Source organism: Hylobates moloch, unplaced genomic scaffold (genome assembly GCF_009828535.3).
Source record: "Hylobates moloch isolate HMO894 unplaced genomic scaffold, HMol_V3 SCAFFOLD_2, whole genome shotgun sequence".
In the NCBI taxonomy this organism is placed as follows: domain Eukaryota; kingdom Metazoa; phylum Chordata; class Mammalia; order Primates; family Hylobatidae; genus Hylobates; species Hylobates moloch.
Genome location: NW_026652277.1, coordinates 26,426,336 through 26,445,608, shown reverse-complemented (window position 1 = coordinate 26,445,608; position 19,273 = coordinate 26,426,336). Strand labels below are relative to the sequence as shown.

The following is a 19,273-nucleotide window of genomic DNA, read 5'->3' as shown; positions in this document are numbered from 1 at the left end:
TTAAAATTTCATTTCCTTAGACGTTTACTGTAAACTAAAAATAATCTTCAAAGCCCCTCAACTGACTGAAGAGACCATCTCTTGGCCAAGGGGACCCCAGAGTAACCTTGAAAACTAAGATCTCAGCCATGATAGGACTTAGGGTCAAACAACCTCATTATATCCCACCCCCTTAACCATGATTAGGCTTTCTTCCCTAGGGACTTAACAAAAACCAGCCCTTTCAAAAGATTCCACAACTGATATCTACCAACTGCCTGACACTACCTGTTCTTTTTTGCCTGATAAGAGACCATTTGCCTGATAATCAACCATGGAGTGGTTCTGGCCAGTCTACCAAGAATGAGTAGTAAGGGTTTTCGTGTCCTCTGCTCCACCTTTGACATCAGAGGGCCAAAAACTCCACCCTCGGATCACGACCCTCAGATGATGCTAACATTGCCATTTTTTATATGTGGGACCCATGAAGGGGCTTGAAGGGGAATGAAGTTTAAATGCACATACACATGGTTCTCCTTTCATAAATATTCATGACTCTTCCCATAGCTTACTGAATAAGTATATTTGGCCACTCTGCTGAGTATAAATTTCTGTTCCCTTTGCCCCTCCCTCAAAGGTCTGTTTCAAGCTACTCGCAAAAGGCTATGCTTCCCAGCCTGTCACAATGGTCACTCTGCAGGCTATAACCCTTATGATAAATAAAGCTCTCCTTTCTAAGTTTATGAACCTCTTCATTCTTCAGTGTACCTCACTCACACAAAAAAAGGTGGGGGACAAAAAGCTACAGAGACTTCCCAGTTCAGAGATTAACACCAAAAAGAACAATAAAGCAAACCCATAACAATAGACATCAGATCAGATCAGAGATCTCAGATCCTCCTATCAAATAAATTTCTATACCATAGTCTCCATAGTTCATCTAGACAACAGATTGTATAAACATTATAAAGCTTTAAATTGATATTTTTTCCACATTTAAATATCTAGAAATTAATTTCTTAATAAGCTGCCTCATTATAAAAATAATTTGAACCAGTTAGATTTACTTCTTTGCCCTGGCCTATAAGAAGTATACAATAGTCCAACTAAAAAAATATTAATATTACTAACCTCACATCTTATTCTGTATCCTTTCTCCCTGAAGAAAATCAGAATATGCCACCTCAAAACATCCCACTTTGACATAAGGATTTTGAGTTGAAGGCAATTAGCTCTCTTCTCTCTCCATTTCTGTCTAAGCAGAACATAAATCTCCCTCTGTAAAGATGAAAGGAATTTCCATTTGATAAATTCCATTTGGAAATTATCCTCTCCTACACTAGGAAGAGGAAAATGACTCTTGTCTACATAACAAACTTACTAAATAATTCTTATTTACCATGCATTTCTGAGTCACCTTCTCAAATCCCAAACCGCTCTTTGTCTACCTTCTTCTCTATACTTTATTTCCCTTTGTGAAGATGGTATATAAGCATCAATTCTAACTACCTCCTTGAGTTGCATTTCTTTGTGAAATCTGTGCCTACAGATTAAATCTGGGTTTGTTTGTTTGTCTTCTCCTGTTAACCAGCCTTTTATCAGTTTGATTCCTGGGACCTACCATTAAGCATAAGAGAGTAGAGAAAGTTTTTTTTTCCTTTTTTACATCTTCATCTTGATTATTTTTCTTTCATGTACTATATATAAAATACTGTAAGAATGTCTGCATCTTGTCTCAAATTATTTTTGAAAAAAGTAAGCTTATAATTAATCAAGAGACATGTCTTTTTAAATTAAGAATAATTAATAATGATATTAAGACTTTGTTTCCTAGAAATATGTCAACAATAAAAGGCCAACATCTTTTGAAAATCCATTAATTCTTTGAGGCCACCAGCATCATCAAAATGAATGAATGTAAGCAAATAAAACATAACAGACAGAAGAGCCATTGCTCTGTGTTCTAAAGTCCTTTATCCCACCAAAACCTTTTATATATGAGTTTGATTAATATCTACGTATATTTTATTATTTCTTATCTTTAGAGACAGGGTCTAGCTCTGTCACCCAGGCTGCAGCGCAGTGGCATGACTGTCAGAGGCCTGTGAACCAGAGCAACTCCATCTTGAATACAGGCTGGGTAAAATGAGGAAGAGACCTACTGGGCTGCATTCCTAAGAGGTTAAGGCATTCTTAGTCACAGGATGAGATAGGAGTTCAGCTCAAGATACAGGTCATAAAGACCTTGCTGATAAAACAGGATGCAGTAAAGAAGCTAGCTAAAACCTACCCAAACCAAAATGGCCACTAGAGTGACCTCTGGTTGTCTTCACTGCTACACTCCCACCAGTTTACAAATTCCAAGGCAACATCAGGAAGTGACCTTATACGGTCTAAAAAGGAGATGCATGAAAAAATCCACCCCTTGTTTAGCATACAATCAAAAAATAACCATAAAAATGGGCAACCAGCAGCCCTTGGGGCTGCTCTGGCTATGGAGTAGCCTTTCTTTTATTCCTTCACTTTCCTAACAAACTTGCTTTCACTTTACTCTATGGACTTGCCCTGAATTCTTTCCTGCACAAGATCCAAGAACCTAATGTTGGGGGTCTGGATTGGGACCCCTTTCCTGTAACATGATCATAACTCACTGCAGCCCCAAACTCCTTGTCACAAATGATCCTCCTGCCTCAGCCTCCTGAATAGCTAGGACTACAGGAACAAGACACCATGCCTGGCTAATTTTTTTTTTTTTTTTTTTGGTAGAGACAGGATTTTATTACGTTGCCCAAGCTGGTCTCAAACTCCTGGCCTCAAGCAATCTTCCTGCCTCAGCATGCCAAAGTGCTAGGATTATAGGCATGAGCCAACAGGCTTGGCCTTGATATTCTTCAACCCAAAATTAACATTCTCTTCTTTGTACTCCCATAGCATAGCACATTGTACATCAACTATTACTGTATTATTTAATATAATCATGGTTGTATTTTTCTCTACTATTTCTGAAGCTGACTTGGGACCTAGGGTAATGAGTTACTCATTTTTGTATATTTGGCACCTAGCACAAGGAGGGCCATAGTATCCCGCAAGGGTCTATCAAGGTATTATAACCCCAGTGTACATGTTTGTCAAAGCAGTGGACAAGAAAGACAGGTTCCTAAAAAATCTTCAACTCATCAGCATCTTTATTACTTTTGCTTCAAAGCTAGCTTTCTATCAGCTCTGACCTCCAAATTTGTTCTCTACAGAGAGAGACCCTTAAGGCCTCAACATGGCACCATCCATGCTCTTGCTTGAGAGATTAAGCCAAACATGACAGGCATTTACTAATATTTGCAGAATCAATCAATCAAAGGCAACCTTGAACAGTAAAAGAAGTCTCAATAAAATAACGTACACTTTAACATGTCTGTGTGTATATATACCTATATGTCAACATGAAAAAACAAATTTTTTTTATCATCTGCTAGACAATTAACTTTTTTTACCACTCTCTTTCCCAAATCTCTCATGAAGCATCCTGACAACATCTAACTATTTAAAGCTCTAGGTATGTGGTAGAGCTCAACAGTATTTATGGTACTGAATAGCTCTGATTAGAATTCTGTCAATATTTGCATTATTACACACTTACAGCAACATGTACAATCTTTCAAAAAATAATAAAATGTATTAGCAATCCATTTTTCCTGAATTTCCTTTGTGTGACCTTGGATGAATTAATTGTGAACCTTGACTTAATTCCTCTGTGGTTTAATTTCCTTATCTGTAAAATGACAGGACTAGTTCCTTTCACACACTAATGTTACAAGGATTAAGTTAATTAAAATATGTAATTAAAATATGTAAAACACTTAGAATATTGCCTGATATATATAAACACTCAATAAATTTTAACGATTAATAATTATCATTACAAAAAAAAATTCTACTCAGTCTATAAAACACAAATATTCTCAGAGTAAATATTTTAAGAGAAATAAACCAGGGAATTTGAAAGTATAGTTTAGTCTATTTTTAGCAAAACAGTAAAGAAAACATAGTTTGCATTTATCAGGTTTTTAATATTAGGTTGAAACACATAAAATTGCCACTTTTATAGGGAAAAAAGTTGAATATCACCAACTACAAAGGGTTCACTTTCAGATTTTTTTATGTCTACAGATTATTTTATGTTAAAAAAATTAAATACATTTCACTGAAATGCATTTAAAATATTTTTAAGAAATGCAACCTTACCCTGCAATTAAGCTTCCAAGAATAATTCTGAAATAATTAAAAATATTGCCACCATAAGAATCTTTAAGTGGAGAATGAAAGAATCTGATTACACTACTAAAAATGCAGTAAACATCTTCCTCAAACACTGACTTTTTAACCAATAGGGTTCAACTTTTCTAATTCAGTTCTCTAAATGGGCTCCTATATAAAAAGACTAATGGAGTTAAAAAAAAAAAAAAATCTACTGACTCCCTTTTCATTTGAAGACAGTTGCCAAAATCATTACTTTCAATCATAAAATATATTGTTAGATAATTCTTCTAAAGTTTCTAACATTAGAACTTCATTTCCTTCATATAGATAAAGAAATATGTTTAAGAATAGACAGTTTCCCTGAAAAAGAAAATTAAAAATCCTGATTCTCAGATCTGAGAAACATTAATAATTCAAATACAGTTGTTCATTCATTCATTCAGCTAACAAACATTTATTGAGTGCTCTGAGGTCACAAGTAAAGGTCCTTATCCTCAAGAACTAAGAATTCTCAGAGGAGAAAAACTAAATAGAAAATAATAAAACGTGATAAAAGCTATAAAAGAATTTAGGAAAGCGACTTAGCTCAGATTGCAGGGAATGGAGCATAACATAATCCATGAGAGAAAATTGCAAAGTACAAAATCAAGGATATGTGAATCAAAAAACCTCAAAGCAACTCAGATTGGCTGGCGTGCAGGGTTAAATTAGTGGAAACAACAAGCAATACATCGAAAGAGGACAGCACAGACTAGATCAAGGACTAGACAAAGGATTTTGCATGCAATAGCCTAGTAAAGAGTTTGAATTTTACCTGGTAGATTTGCAAATAAATGGGCAAGTGTATGAGGGAGAGGGAGGGTGGGGGAAAAGGATGAGAGAAAGAAGGACATGTGTGCACTGGTACTGATGACAGCTTTATATATTTAGTGGATACAGTATTTACAACTTAGGGTAACAAAGTAGAGAACATAAATAGGAAAAAAAAGAAAATAGCTTACCATGCTTTCCCCTAGAAATATCCACATACTGGCAGAGTCTGGGATGGGTGATGGTTTTAAGGATTTGAAAGCGCCCTAAAATTTTGATGGAATTTGGTGTGAGAGGAAGCCCATTGCTTCCACAAACATCATGTGGCAGAGCCGAGGCAAAGAAGGTAAAGGCTCCCATTTCAGCGTCCTTCAGGGGAAACATTTTTGGAGTCCTAGGTCTTCTAAGATAATCTGGAAAAGGAGAGAATTTTAGGACAGACCAAACATTAAGCCAGACAGACCAAACCTTAAGCACAATTAACACACAACTTGGAGGAAAATGTCAACCTGAACACTTCAAAGTAAAAATATCAAAGTAAGAAAATTCTAAAATGTCAGAGGACAAAACAACTCAGCATAAATTTATATTGCAGCTCTAAATCAAACTCTAAGATTTTCAATGCAAAAAAAAGAAAAGATTATTCCATTCTCAATGACATCTGACAGTTTAAAGAGTAGAGGAAGTTTGTTACTGCATCTTCATATTATTATAAGGCTCTTCTCTTTTTTTTTTTTTTTGAGACAGTCTCACACTGTCACCCAGGCTGGACTGCAGTGGCATGATCTCCACTCACTGTAACCTCCGCCTCCCGGGTTCAAGCAATTCTCCTGCCTCAGCCTCCCGAGTAGAGGCACCCACGACCACACCCAGCTAACTTTTTGTATTTTTAGTAGAGATGGGGTTTCACTATGTTGGCCAGGCTGGTCTTGAACTCCTGACCTCGTGATCCACCCGCCTCGGCCTCCGAAAGTGCTGGGATTACAGGCGTGAGCCACCACGCCCAGCCAATAAGTCTCCTCTCTTTACTAAAGATTGAATAACCCACACACCATCGACAACCTTCCTTCTCATACAGTGAGGTAGGTCAGGGAAGAGGGAATATAGGTACCAACTAGTAACTAATCAAGGACCTTATTAATAGTAGTAAAGCTTAAATTAGATTAAAAGAAGGCTCTAGAATATTAAATAATCAATTTTCATTTTTATGCTAGATATTTTACATAATGTATGATCTGCTTTAATCCTTTTAATAATCCTGATAGAGCTATTGGCTCCAGTTTAGAGATAGTTATTCCATGTGTGTAGCATGAGGCATCCTATTTGCACTTACTCCAAAATAAATGGTGCCCCCAAAATTGTGTAAAGTAGTTGCCTGGAGAGTAGGAAACTTGCTTCATATCAATCTGAATCACACTAAGGCAACCATAACAACAACAAAAAAAAGGGTCTTCTGACACAAAAATCTTTTACCCATGGACTTCACCAAAAAGACATTCTACTGGTAAAGCCCTGCATTTTTCCCTTCTCGGCTTTCATGATAAATATGCTGGAATTCCAATTGAATAAAATTACTTTGACAAGAAACCTTACTGAAATCATTAAAAATAAAATATTATAAAATGTATGAACCCTTAACAAGGAAGAAAAGAGAAACAGGCCATGAGGTGATGAAAGATTTCTAGAAACTTGTACAAAACAAAATATATATGGAAGAGTGAAGCAGAAAGAAATAAGCTACAACCTGTAATAGTCAAGAGGTTTGTTTGGTCCCTTCAGATTCAGAGGCTTCAGACTCAGAGAAGGCGGGAACAATGGTGAACAGCAGTCAAAGAGGGTTTGAAATCAGAAGGGTGAAGTGTTGAATAATTAGAAGCGTCAATTCTGCCACCAGCCCCACAACATAGGCAGTTATTTACACTCCATGAGAAAAAGAAAAAGATAAGGTTCTTCCCTAAAGAAGCTGAACAAACTGAGAACTACACTAGTTGCTATGGACACTGGTGAGAAGAGCAAACTGCTCACAATTCTGGAATTTGTAGACCCCAGCTAAGATTTGGCTGTGCACCCAGCCATCCTAAAACAAAATGTATCAGTCAATAAGCCTGTCCATATACGCAAAGCTCCCAGGAAGCCTTAGCTCTTAAATAATGTCTGGGAATCATCAGATGGTTGAGGAAAGACTACAGTAAGGGCAAACAATGAAATAAGCCTCCAAAAATTTGGCTTTGGAAGCAACTGAAATAATTTATGAAAAAATACCACAAAAACCAACTCTAATAAATACAGAGAGATTTGAGAAGATATTGCATCCATTACATAAAACAAGTTATAGAAAAACACATTATACAAAAGAATAAAGAGAAATGGCCAATAGATACATGAGAAGATAAACAACCTCATGAATAATCAAGGAATTGCACATTAAAACCACAAAAAATTTTTATCTACTGGACAGTTAAAAATTAAGAAATCTGATAACACATAATGTTAGAAGGATGTGGAAAAATAGGATCTCTAATTTGCTGTAAGTGGGAGTGTAAATTAGTAAAATCACCAGAAATGTTTTACACTATCTTGCTATTATATTCCTACAGAAACTCCTACACACACACACACACACAGTGGACCTGTGCAAGAAAGATCAGGGCAGTATTGCTCCCAATATCCCCAAACTGGAGATAATTTAAATCTCCAATGGTAGGTAAATGGTTAAATAAATTGTGGTATATTCACCTGTATACATAATGAAAAATAAGCAAACTATAGCCATATTTAATAGCATAGATGAATCTTAGAAATATAATATTGAGTGAAAAAAGTAACACAAAATATGCCAATTTTCATAAAACTCAAAAACAAAAAATAAAATAATTCTGGAATACTTACATCTATTGTAAGAATATATTCAATAAGTAAGGGAATTTTAAAAAAATACTCAGAATATGGGTTACTACCAAATTAAAGCAGGGGTAAGGTTAGGGAAAAATTCACAAGAAGCTTCAAAAATCTTCAGTAACAGCCTAGTTTTTAGCTGGTGAATTAATGGGTGTTCATGTTATCATTATGCTTGGTAATTTCCATGCTCTGTATCTATATTTATCTACATATGCGTGTGTTAATACCACATTATTTCATAATTTAAAAAATTTAAATAAAATGATTCTCAACAAAGGCAAAAGAGTTAAACAGGAAAAGGAAAATATTTTTTACAAATGGTGCTGGAAAAAGATATTCATACAAAAAAATAATAACCTCAACTTCTACTGATACATCCACAAAAATCTAAGATGGATCATAGGCTTAAGTGTAAAAGGTAAAACTGTTAGTCTTCTAATTGAAAACATAAGAGAATATCTTTACAATCTTAGGCTAGGCAAAGATTTCTTAGAAGTGATATAACAAAGCACTAGCCACAAAAGACAATTTTGACAAAGTAGACTTCATCAAAATTAAAAACATCTGCATATCCAAAGGCACCCCTGAGAAAATAAAAATTTGAGTTAAAGAGAAATATTATTTACATCCGTCTATATATACATATGACATTATGTATCTACATATGACATTGTGCATATATATGACCTTTTAAAATCAAACATATGTGTGTCTGTATATAATTGACCTGTATTCAGAGTCTATAAAGAAATACCACAATTCAATAATAAAACAAGCCAACACATAAATAGGTAAAAGTCACAAACATATTTTCACAGAAGGCATGAAAATACTCAATAAGCACATGAAAAAGTGCTTAATATCATTAATTGGGGGAAATGAAAATGAAAATCCCAATGATAAACCTTTACAATGGCTAAAATTAAAATGACTGGCAATAACAAGTGTTGAGGAGAATGTGGAAGTGGAGCTTTGCTATATTGCTAGTGGGAGTGTAAAATGGCAAAAGAATTTTGGAAAATATTTGGAAAACTTTTCTAAAGTTAAAAATATCCCTAACTTGTGACTCAGAAATTCCACTCTTTAACCGAGAAAAATGAAAACATTTGTCCATAAAAAAAAAAATTGTATGAATATGTTCATAGGAACTGTACTCTTAATAGCTAAAAACCAGAAGCAACGCAAATGTCCCACAAGTGAAATCGATTAACATATTTGTACCACGAAATTCTATTTAACAACAAAAATGGAACAAACACGTCAAAACATGGACGTACCTCAAAAACAAAGTTTATGGAAGAAGCAGACACAAAAGAGTGCATACTGTATGACTCCATTTAAATGTAATTCCAGAACTATAGTTCTTAACTATAGTATTAATAAAAAAAATCAGAAGATAGTACTGTAGATGGGGAAGCGGGGTTGAATGAACGGAGAAACAGAGGAACTTTCTGTAGTGGTAGAAATATTCTCTATCTTGATTGTGGTGGTAGTGGTTCTATGGATGAATACATGCATCAAAACTCATTAAATGGGCCACTTAAAATCAGTGTGTTTTAATATGTCTCAATTTTATCTCACACAAAATAAAAGAGCTTATGAGAAGATAAACACTGCCATACATTTTCAAAGCATCAAACGTAACTAGAAAATTTTAAACATTTCAGAGAGAAAAAAACGATTCTGCTATCAACAAGTTAAAGTGAGACTGGCATTCTCATCAGCAATAATGAAAGTCAGAAGAGAGCCTGGTGCAGTGGTGTGTGCCTGTGATGCCAGATACTTGGGAGGCTGAGGTGGAAGGATCACGTGAGGTCAGGCGTTTCAGACCAGACTGAGCAACACAGTGAGACTCCAGCTCAAAAAAAAGGGAAAAAAAAAAGAAGACATGGAAGGATTGAGAGTTGAAGGAAAATACTTTTGATTCTATATACAGCCAAATTATCAGTCATAAGAGCAAATTATAATTTATAGCCATACAAACATTAAAAAATAAAATTACCTTTCACATGCCTTTTGTGAGCAAGTTTCCCTAGGATATATTCCAGGGAAATAGGGGGAAGCCCAATAACAGAAGATGAGGGACTAAGAAACAATGTTATTTACCCAAGAATGAATATAAACCCAGGATAGGAGCAATACAAAAGGACTAGAATGCAATCTGTTCAAATTAAACAGAAAGCCACTGGGCTTCAAGGGGAAAATTTTCAAACAGAGGAATGGGAGCCTCTATGTGCATCATACAAAGAATGAGAAGACTCAGTGAAGAAAGCACATTCACCTACCTATTCCCCAGGAGAAAGCAGAAAGGCAATTAAGAAAGTGGGGACAGTTAGGCCGGGCGCGGTGGCTCACGCTTGTAATCCCAGCACTTTGGGAGGCCGAGGCGGGCGGATCCCGAGGTCAGGAGATCAAGACCACGGTGAAACCCCGTCTCTACTAAAAATACAAAAAATTAGCCGGGCGTGGTGGCGGGCGCCTGTAGTCCCAGCTACTCGGAGAGGCTGAGGCAGGAGAATGGCGTGAACCCGGGAGGCGGAGCTTGCAGTGAGCCGAGATTGCGCCACTGCACTCCAGCCTGGGCGACAGAGCGAGACTCCGTCTAAAAAAAAAAAAAAAAAAAGAAAGTGGGGACAGTTAAAAACTATGTAATTACATAGTCCAAAATATAAAGCATGCTCAGCTACAGCATAATATTTTGCCCTTGGCAGGAAAGAAATAAAAACCCATTTGACCTTGATATCATAAATAATCTCCTTAGTATGGCACAGGGATCATGAAGTTAAAACTCTGGGAAAAAAAAACACATCGGAGCATACAGCTTGGACTTCTCTAAGTAACAACTATAAACTGTAAACATTTTATTTTTTTTTACTGGTTTTTGGCACGTGAACAAAGCGCAAATATTATAGTTAAGAAATATATATTATTAACTTTGACAATGTACAAGTAAATGTCCAGCTAAGAGAAAGTGGGAATAAATGTAGTTGCTGAAGTGATAAAGAAAAAGGTAGAATCACTACTTTTCCCGTTTTACCAAACAAGGAGTCAAATATATTTTCAAAAGTTGATGTGAAAAAAGTAGTTTTCATATATTATTTTGAATTATAAAGTAACCAATACAAAAACTAAAAATGATGATTATGACTATTCCAAAATTCAGAGAAGAGAGATTGTGAATGGTGTGGGCTATTTCAAGAAGTCAACAGAAAAAGAATTCAAAAATCAAAAAAAAATTAAATTTAATTATTATTAACCACAGACCTAAAATTAGAAAAGGTTAAAAGTGGTTATCTTTGAAGAACAGTACTGAGAGCAGGACAGGTGAGACAGTTGCACTTTATTATTCAATCCTACTATGCTATACTACCTGTTTTTTTTTTTTTTTTTTTTTGAGACAGAGTCTCACTCTGTCATCCAGGCTGGAATGCAGTGGCATGATCTCGGCTCACTGCATCCTTCCATCTCCCGGGTTCAAGCGATTCTCTGCCTCAGCCCCCAGAGTAGCTGGGATTACAGGCGCCCGCCATCACGTCCGGCTAATTTTTGTATTTTTAGTAGAGACGGGGTTTCACCATCCTGGCCAGGCTAGTCTTGAACTCCTGACCTCAGGTGATCCACCCGCCTCGACCTCCCAAAGTGCTGGGACTACAGGCGTGAGCCACCGCGCCCGACCATTTGATTCTCAATTAGATGTCTTTATCATTTACACAGCTGAAAATAAAATAACCAAATAAAGCACAATGATCGAAAAAGATAAAACACTAATTAGCATAATCAGTGTTCTTTTTCCACTACCTCTTAGATGGTTGTACATAAAAAGGCTCACACACAAAATTACACACACATACATTTGCTTACACCTGGTGAAAAACTACTGGGGGGAAAAAAACGCAGAGGTGAGAGATTAGATGAGGGAAACAACAGTGCAAGGAGTTGGGCTTGAAAATTCATTCATTCAACAAATATTTTGAAGCCCCTATTTAGCTGGTGGGCAAAGGATAATGAACAAGTCAGAATCTCTGCCCTCAAAGAACTTAAGAGTTTTAAACGACTCGAATGGGTAAAGAAAGTAAAAAAAAATAGGGCAAAAGATGCTGATTTTATCATGAATAAGTTTCACATTTCTTCAACAGCAAAATGATACTAATTCATTTATTTTATATATACATTCTCTCAAGAGGTTATTTTTGTCTCAAATAGATAGAAACCAGGACAGGGGTCCTTGAAAAGCAGCCACTGACAATCCTCAAGTAACTTCCTTCCCCTGCTTCACTTTCTCCTACTGCTCAAGGGGGTGTTACACTTCGACAACTGATTTAAACCTCGAGGGCCAGAAACAAACCAAAGCAAAATTCTGCCTCCATGGTGAGTAATGGAGGGGCGGACTCTAGATTCTCTAACCTCCTCCTTTAGCCTTCCTTTGAGGCAGTGACAGAGCGATTGCTAAGCCTACGGTTCCCAAAGGACTCAGGTGAACCTGATTCACAGGAAAGGCGGGCTGTAGCTAGGGATGGAGACAGTACCTATCAGCAAGCGGCTCCACAGCTCGGTTCTCTATCAATTCTGAAGACATGCGGGGCTACTCACTGCTCCTGATAGTCCTCTACCTCCCACAGACCCCACCCACTACGACACGGAAAACTGGATTACCCAAATACCTGCCTCTGAGTCTGGGGACGCAGGCAAGCACAAAGACAAGAGGGATGGAGCTTCTACACAGGGCCCCAGCGCTGTCGCTGTGGCTGGTGCTGCCGCTACGGCTTAGTGCACCAGACGCTGCACTTCAGGTTCTCCTCCAAAAGAGGCCGCTCCTGGAACGCCGGGAGCTCAGACGTTGCCCCTCGCCCGCGTGCCAAGTCAGCTAAGGTTCCCTTCGCGGAACCCGGCCAGGAGCGCGAGCCTGGCCTTTCCCAACAGACCCGAGCTTTTCACCCTCCACCCTCCCCTCAGCCTGGCCTTTTCTTCTGCCCTCACAGCCACCGCGACCCAACGCTGAGGAAAGACCCCGACTTGTGGCGTCCTTCCCCTTGCCCAAACTGGCCACAAAAGGACATACAGCGACAGAGAAAGAGGTGCGGGGGGCCTGGGGGGGTCGATTGAAAATACTGGGTGAGGGAATGGAAGACGAGGAGCGTGGTGTGGCAGGTTAATGGGACTGAGCCCAGGAAGAGGAAGAAAGAATTGAGGGTTGAATCTGTAGAACACTCAGGCTTTCAGCAAGGACACCTCATTGGGTCCTTTCTCACTGCTATAGTACGCGGGTGGTTGTCCCTACATGCTTCCTGCTGTGGCTGTCTCGGAACCCGTGTCCTCCGCTTCATGTGAGTGACGTCGTGGAGGGTCACTCACTCGGGGATCGCGGATTGCGATCGTAGGGGTCTTCCTTCTCTAACTTGCCTCCAGGAGAGAGGACCTGGCCTGCGGGTGCTAATGGGTAGTCCGTTCGCAGCAGGACCAGCCCTGGCCTGAGGAAACGGGAAATAACTTGAGACCTTCTAAAGGAGCCACGTTTGAGAAATGGGATGCAGGCCTAAGTTAAGAATGCTACAGAAAAATATCGATCCCTAAGCGTATTTACTGTTATGTGAATGTGTGTCAAAGGACTTGGGTGATTTGGGGGAGAGGAGGGTGAAGACAGGAATTTATTCATTGAGCGAATAGTTATTAAGCGCCCACTCTATTCCAGGCCCCGTTCTAAGCATTAGGTGAACAGCAGTGAACAAAACAGACAGAAATCTGTGTCTACTTGTGCTCACATTTTAGAGAGGAAGGCACATACTAAGCAAAGTAATTAGAAACACTGTATTTTAGGTCATGATAGTCCTGAAGAGAAATGTAAAGCAGGGAAGAAGGATATAAAGTGACACAGGAAGGTCTTGCTGAAAAGATGACTTTTAAGTAAAGAGCTGACAGAAGTGGGAGATTTAACCATGCGAATATCTTGGGAAAGTGCAGTCAGACAGAGGGACCAGCCATTGCAAAGGTCATGAAGCAGAAACCTGCTAGAATAGCAAGGAGGCCTGTAGCGCAGAGTTGAGTGAAGGGTTTAGTCCTTCACTGGAGATTAAATCAAGGCGAGCAGGTCATGAAGATCTTGAGGACATCTAACTTTTATTCTAAATGAAATAGGACTTTGGAGGGTTTTGAGCAGTAGAGTGATGGGCTCTGACTTCCTTTTAAGAGGATCACTCTTTAAGGAAAATACACAGAGGAGGACGTGGTAGGAGAAAGGAGACCAATAAGAAGAGTTTTGCAAAAATCCAGAGGAAGTATAGTGGTGGTTTGACTATGGGTGGTAAGAAATGGCCAGTTATATTCTTGATGCACTTAATTTGGATATGTAAGAGTATTATAGATGACAGGGTTAATTTTATTTAATTAGGCTTTGGAGGACACTTGAAAAATGAATTCCAATGTGAGTTTCAGAGTGGCAAACACAAGTTAAAATCATGGCTTTGCTATGTGGTACTTGAAGGGATTCAGATAAGTCATGTAATTTTCCTGGATCTCTCTATAAAGTGGAAATCATATCTGTCAAGATTGCAAAGATTAGGGTGTATTATAGGTATTTAATGACAAGGTATGTAATGGGCCTAGTCTGCAAATCTGAACCAGGTAAAAGATGGCCTTATTATGAGGTAAGAGGGTCATGGGAGGCCAAGGCATACTCTTTTTTAAATTGTATGGACTCTTTACTGGGGAGGAAATTTTTTGTGTTAATGATGATGGTATTTAGAAATGCATGGACTGGCCTCTCATAGCTGTCCACTCTATAGTCTTTCCTTATAGCCATCCTTTAAAACCTCCAGGACCCCCTATGTCCTCATCAGTAAAGGGAAAGCAGGCTCTCTGGTAAGGGAAACAAGAATAAATAGGAACTTTCATAAAAAAGCAATTTTAGATACTCTTTTTATAGGTTTTGGCAAAGGTTGATAAAAGACCTATGGAATTACTGCTGGTTGCTGCGCTTACATATTTTGAGTGTCTTCAGATGCATTGTTCTCAGCGTATTTAATTTTCTTATCTTCTTTAAATTCTGACTTTTGATACATATGATTTAAATCCTAGCAGGAATTTTCACCTAGTTCTAAAAGGTACCACATTGCTTTGCACTATAATAAGGACAGTCTTTCAGTGTGGGATATTTTATGTACACTATAATATTCTTACATATCCAGTAATTAGATTGTGTAGCAAATCAGGGAAAGAAGTTGCAAGGCAAGAATAGGAATGAAGGGAGGAGAAGAAAGGAAGAAAATGATTAAAATTACTGCATTCCATCAATTCTGATATGCACATTTTTCTCATATTTACATCTCTGAAATAGGGATGTATTTTTAAGTTGTTGACATCTTTAAATCACTGTAGATGAATTGGCAGTTGTGAGGTATTTGTCATTGCCCACACTTACACACAGTTAGTCATAACTTAATCTTGTCATTATTTCGGTTGAGTTATATATGCAGTATTGGCATATAGTTGTTGAGTGTAATTTCCCTTTTAAAAATCATTTAGAAGATTATGATTAGCATTAGAATGAAAAATTACTGTGTATGTGGGGAAACAAAAGGGTGATACAAGATAAAAATCCAGAGTTAAATTTAAAAGAAGTCTGTCAATAAATAATGTAGGATGTGTCTAAGTGATAAGAAACCATTGGGTCAGTTGATTCAATAGTGGTTTTTTTCATAATGTACATAAAATAATAGAGCTTCTTGGGATTGAAGCCATTTTACAATTGATGGCATTTTAGATTTCTTGTATAGTATTTAAAGCTTCCAACAAAAATGTAAATTTTTACCTCCTGTAATTCTGAAATAGTGAAATTAGAGGTTTTGAGTAGAGACACTTTCAAATTTGTGTAGCGTTCCTATATAGCATAAGAATTCTAAAATTAAAAGTCTGCCTGTAAAACTTTGATTTCAAAGTAGTTACTTATGTTTGATTCCCAATGTTGTCATCATGGGGCAGAGATTTTGCTTTTTAAAAGAGATTGCAGGCAGTTTAGATGGTGTGGGGAGGACTACTGAGGACATTGCTCAGTAAACAAAAATGATAGTGAAGATCTCAGAATCTCAAAAATCGTCTTTTGTGTGTGTATTTTAATGATTAAGATGTACTATAAATTCATGTACAGTATTTGGGATTCTGCATTAGAGGCATCGTATCAATGGCTTTTTAGGTTTGATGAAATATGATAATTAAAACTGAGAAGGACAAAATTAATGTGACGGGACAGAATGATTTAGATAATATGTTTCAATAGCTTTTGTCATAAAAAATGCATTATTACCATTTTAATTTAATAAAGGAAAAAGGAAAGGTCTTGATTCTCACCAAACACAATTAACATACTTGGTCTACAGTTTTCTGTGCTTTTCTCTTCATAAATGTTTTATATTTTCAATTACTGTGCATGTAATTGTTATATCTATTTTAATCTCACAGTCTAAATTTTTTTAAATTTTAGTCTAGAGACTTAAACCAGCACTTCCTAAACTGTTTTAGAGAATACTAGTTCAAATAAATGTTAATAGTTGTTCCTGTGTTAGGATTCTGTCATTAAATATATTGGAAAATGCTTCGTAATTATATCCTTTAGAGAAATTATAGCTAGAGCATTAAAAGAGCTAACTGCAGCATCAGGCAGACCTGAGTTTCAATCCTCATTTACTATGTATTACATGAGGCAAATTAATTTTAATTCAAGTTTTCTTCTCTGTATAATGGAGATTATTACAGTATTCGAAATTGACTTGTGTAAAGCATTTAGCCAGCCATAGTGCATGTTCTACAAATATATGTAGTTGTTATTATCATCTATGAGAAACCTTATGCATATTAGAAACTCTGAGGATTTAAAATTTTGAAGGTTGACTTATACTCAATGTAAAATTGAAAAATCACAGGGGAGTAATTAGCATAGAGATTAATGAAATGAGTACTGGGTTGAATGGTAAAACATTTATTTGAGCTTTAAGCAGTATTGTTGTTAAACTGTCGCTGTGCCCTAAGCGTAACATTATTTTTAAAAATGTCTTCAACTGTGTTTCCCCCATTTGTCTGAAAGCTTAGTTAGTTCAAAGAACATGTTTATTTTTGTTCTCTGCTATAAACCCAGCACATGACACAAAATCAGGGAGTATAAAGTTGGGGTCATGAACTTATTTTAGGAGCCTGGTAGGTAATATAAATGGCAGACAACAGGGAGTAGTAAAGTGTCTTGTCTGTCTCACTTAAAGACATTCACATCAGTTATTTCCAACACTGTTAGCCCTGGAAAAGAAAGATATCCCTGAACTTTGTCAGGCTAGTTTGTGATCCCTAGAAAAGGTTAGTGATTAAGACCAAACCCTGAAGAACAGCATCATAAATGGGATAGATAAAGAAAAAGGAGCCCTGAAAGGAGGTGACAAGGAAGTAAGAGGTGAAATCAGGTGCAAGTAATTTTTTAAATTAAGAAAATTAAGTATAGAAAATTTAGATCCAAGGTCGCACAGCCTAAGTATATATAAGCAAGCCCAAGGGTATATATACCCATTTTCCTCTGCCAGTGCTAGTGATCATTATCTGCACGTTACTAGAAAACATTAACATAAACTTATGCATCCAACGTATATTTTTTAAAAATTTAAATGATAATTAATCAACAAGTATTAGAAAACCTGTTTCCAGAGCTTCTGTTCTAAAGACAGCAAAGGGCTTTTGGCACTTGAGAAAAGTTCTGTTAACACACAGACATAACTAGAAGTGAAATATTTTTAGATTTCACAAGATGAGACTTCTTTATATTGGCATCATGAATAATATTTCCAGATAACCAGTTATCTAGGACTGGAGAAGAAGTGGAGTCTGGGCGCCAGTGCAATGGCTCACACCTGTAATCCCAGCACCTCGGGAAGCCGAGGCGGGCAGATCAGCTGAGGGAGGTCAGGATTTTGAGACCAGCCTGGCCAACGTGGTGAAACCTCATCTCTACTGAAAATTCAAAAATTAGTCAGGTGGCAGGCACCTGTAATCCTGGCTATTTGGGAGGCTAAGGCAGGAGAATCGCTTGAACCCAGGAGACAGAGGTTGCACTGAGCCAAGATTGTGCCACTGCACTCCAACCTGGGCGAGAAGGCAAGACTCTGTCTCAAAAAAAAAAAAAAAAAAAAGTTTTATCACTTCTTTTTATCACATTGTTTCCTTTTAGTAGTTACATATGTGTATTTAGTGTTTAGTTCATTTGTATTTCTGTATTTTGAAATACAGACATTTGACATTCTCTTTCCTAAACTTATGGTTGTTCTTCAATATGTATTATAAAAGTCATATTTTATGTAACTCACTGTTCCAATTGTATTTTGCAAATAGTTAACAGATTTATCAGCTCAGTAAAATTGTATTTTTTTTCTCTTAGGCTAGGATTTATTATCTCTATTTTCCAAATTACTGTTAGAAGATTTTTTTAATGTTTTTGATGAGTCAGAACATGAGTTTCTTTTTTTGATTTTTCAGCAACTTGGTGGGTATTTATTTTTGAAGCGACTGTCTAGAACTGTTGGCTTATTTATAAGCATTATTCTATATGGAATATTATTTTAACAGTTTAGAAAAATACAGACCAAAAGAGCACAAAAATTCAAATGAAGATACCACCTTTTAAACTCTGCCATTTTTACCAAAATGAACACAGAATACCATGTTGTTACTTAAACATTTGCAAAGCCAGAATTGTAGAGAAAATATATTAACAGAAATGGATATATGAAGAAAGTTAAAGTAAAAAAAAACAACTATGCTCTTCTGAATTTTAGTATCCTGAGTTACAGCATTTCTTTAGTTTTTGATTTTTTTTTATTTTAGTCTAACATAAGTAATGATGAAATATACTCAATAGGTGAAATGTAGCTATCACAAACAATGAGTGTCTGATTAGGCAGAATTGGCAACTTCTACATCTCTAGCAAAGACATATTTGATGAATAATACTAAAATGAATGTGAATTAGTGGTGCATTTTAGAAAAATACATTTTGAAAAGATATGGTTCAAATAATCTTATTCAAATTTGAAAATTAAGAAAAAAACTAGAAAACTAGTATCTTAGCTGATATGAAACAAGTAGATTTAAGTATAGACTAATGCTCAAAAATGAGCCAACAGATCTAGACAGTCACATCAAAAATAAATACCAGGCAGTGTATTGTGGCTTTTCAGAATATTTTTTATATAGGATTGGTATTATATAATAATTTGAAATTTTCAAACAATCTGTTATGTGTCTATTATCTAGGTTTTATTCAAAATTTCACCATTAATATTGAGTGCTGCTTCATTTATTTAAA

At 36.6% G+C, this 19,273-nt stretch overlaps 2 protein-coding genes across 4 annotated transcripts in view; one reads left to right on the top strand and one right to left on the bottom strand.

Annotated features, from left to right (window-relative positions):
- TBCK (TBC1 domain containing kinase) overlaps positions 1–12,899 on the bottom strand; it is a 271,930-nt gene extending 259,031 nt beyond the window's left edge. For both annotated transcript variants that reach the window (XM_032172492.2, XM_058432416.1), the window contains exons 1-2: positions 12,607–12,899; positions 5,235–5,456 (exon numbers count right to left, since the gene is read on the bottom strand). In XM_032172492.2, the coding sequence (XP_032028383.1) occupies positions 5,235–5,427 (193 nt within the window). In that variant the 5' untranslated portion in view covers positions 5,428–5,456; positions 12,607–12,899. The remainder of the gene's footprint in view (positions 1–5,234; positions 5,457–12,606) is intronic.
- The window catches only part of AIMP1 (aminoacyl tRNA synthetase complex interacting multifunctional protein 1), a 30,930-nt gene continuing 24,440 nt past the window's right edge, over positions 12,784–19,273 (top strand). The window contains exon 1 of one of the 2 annotated variants that reach the window (XM_058432420.1): positions 12,784–13,016. Coding sequence is in view for 1 of the 2 variants with exons in the window: in XM_032172381.2 (XP_032028272.1) it covers positions 13,264–13,265 (2 nt within the window). In the remaining variant the exon portion in view is untranslated. Of the gene's footprint in view, positions 13,017–13,118; positions 13,266–19,273 lie in introns of those variants that run through there. The other variant, XM_032172381.2, reaches the window with a different exon arrangement.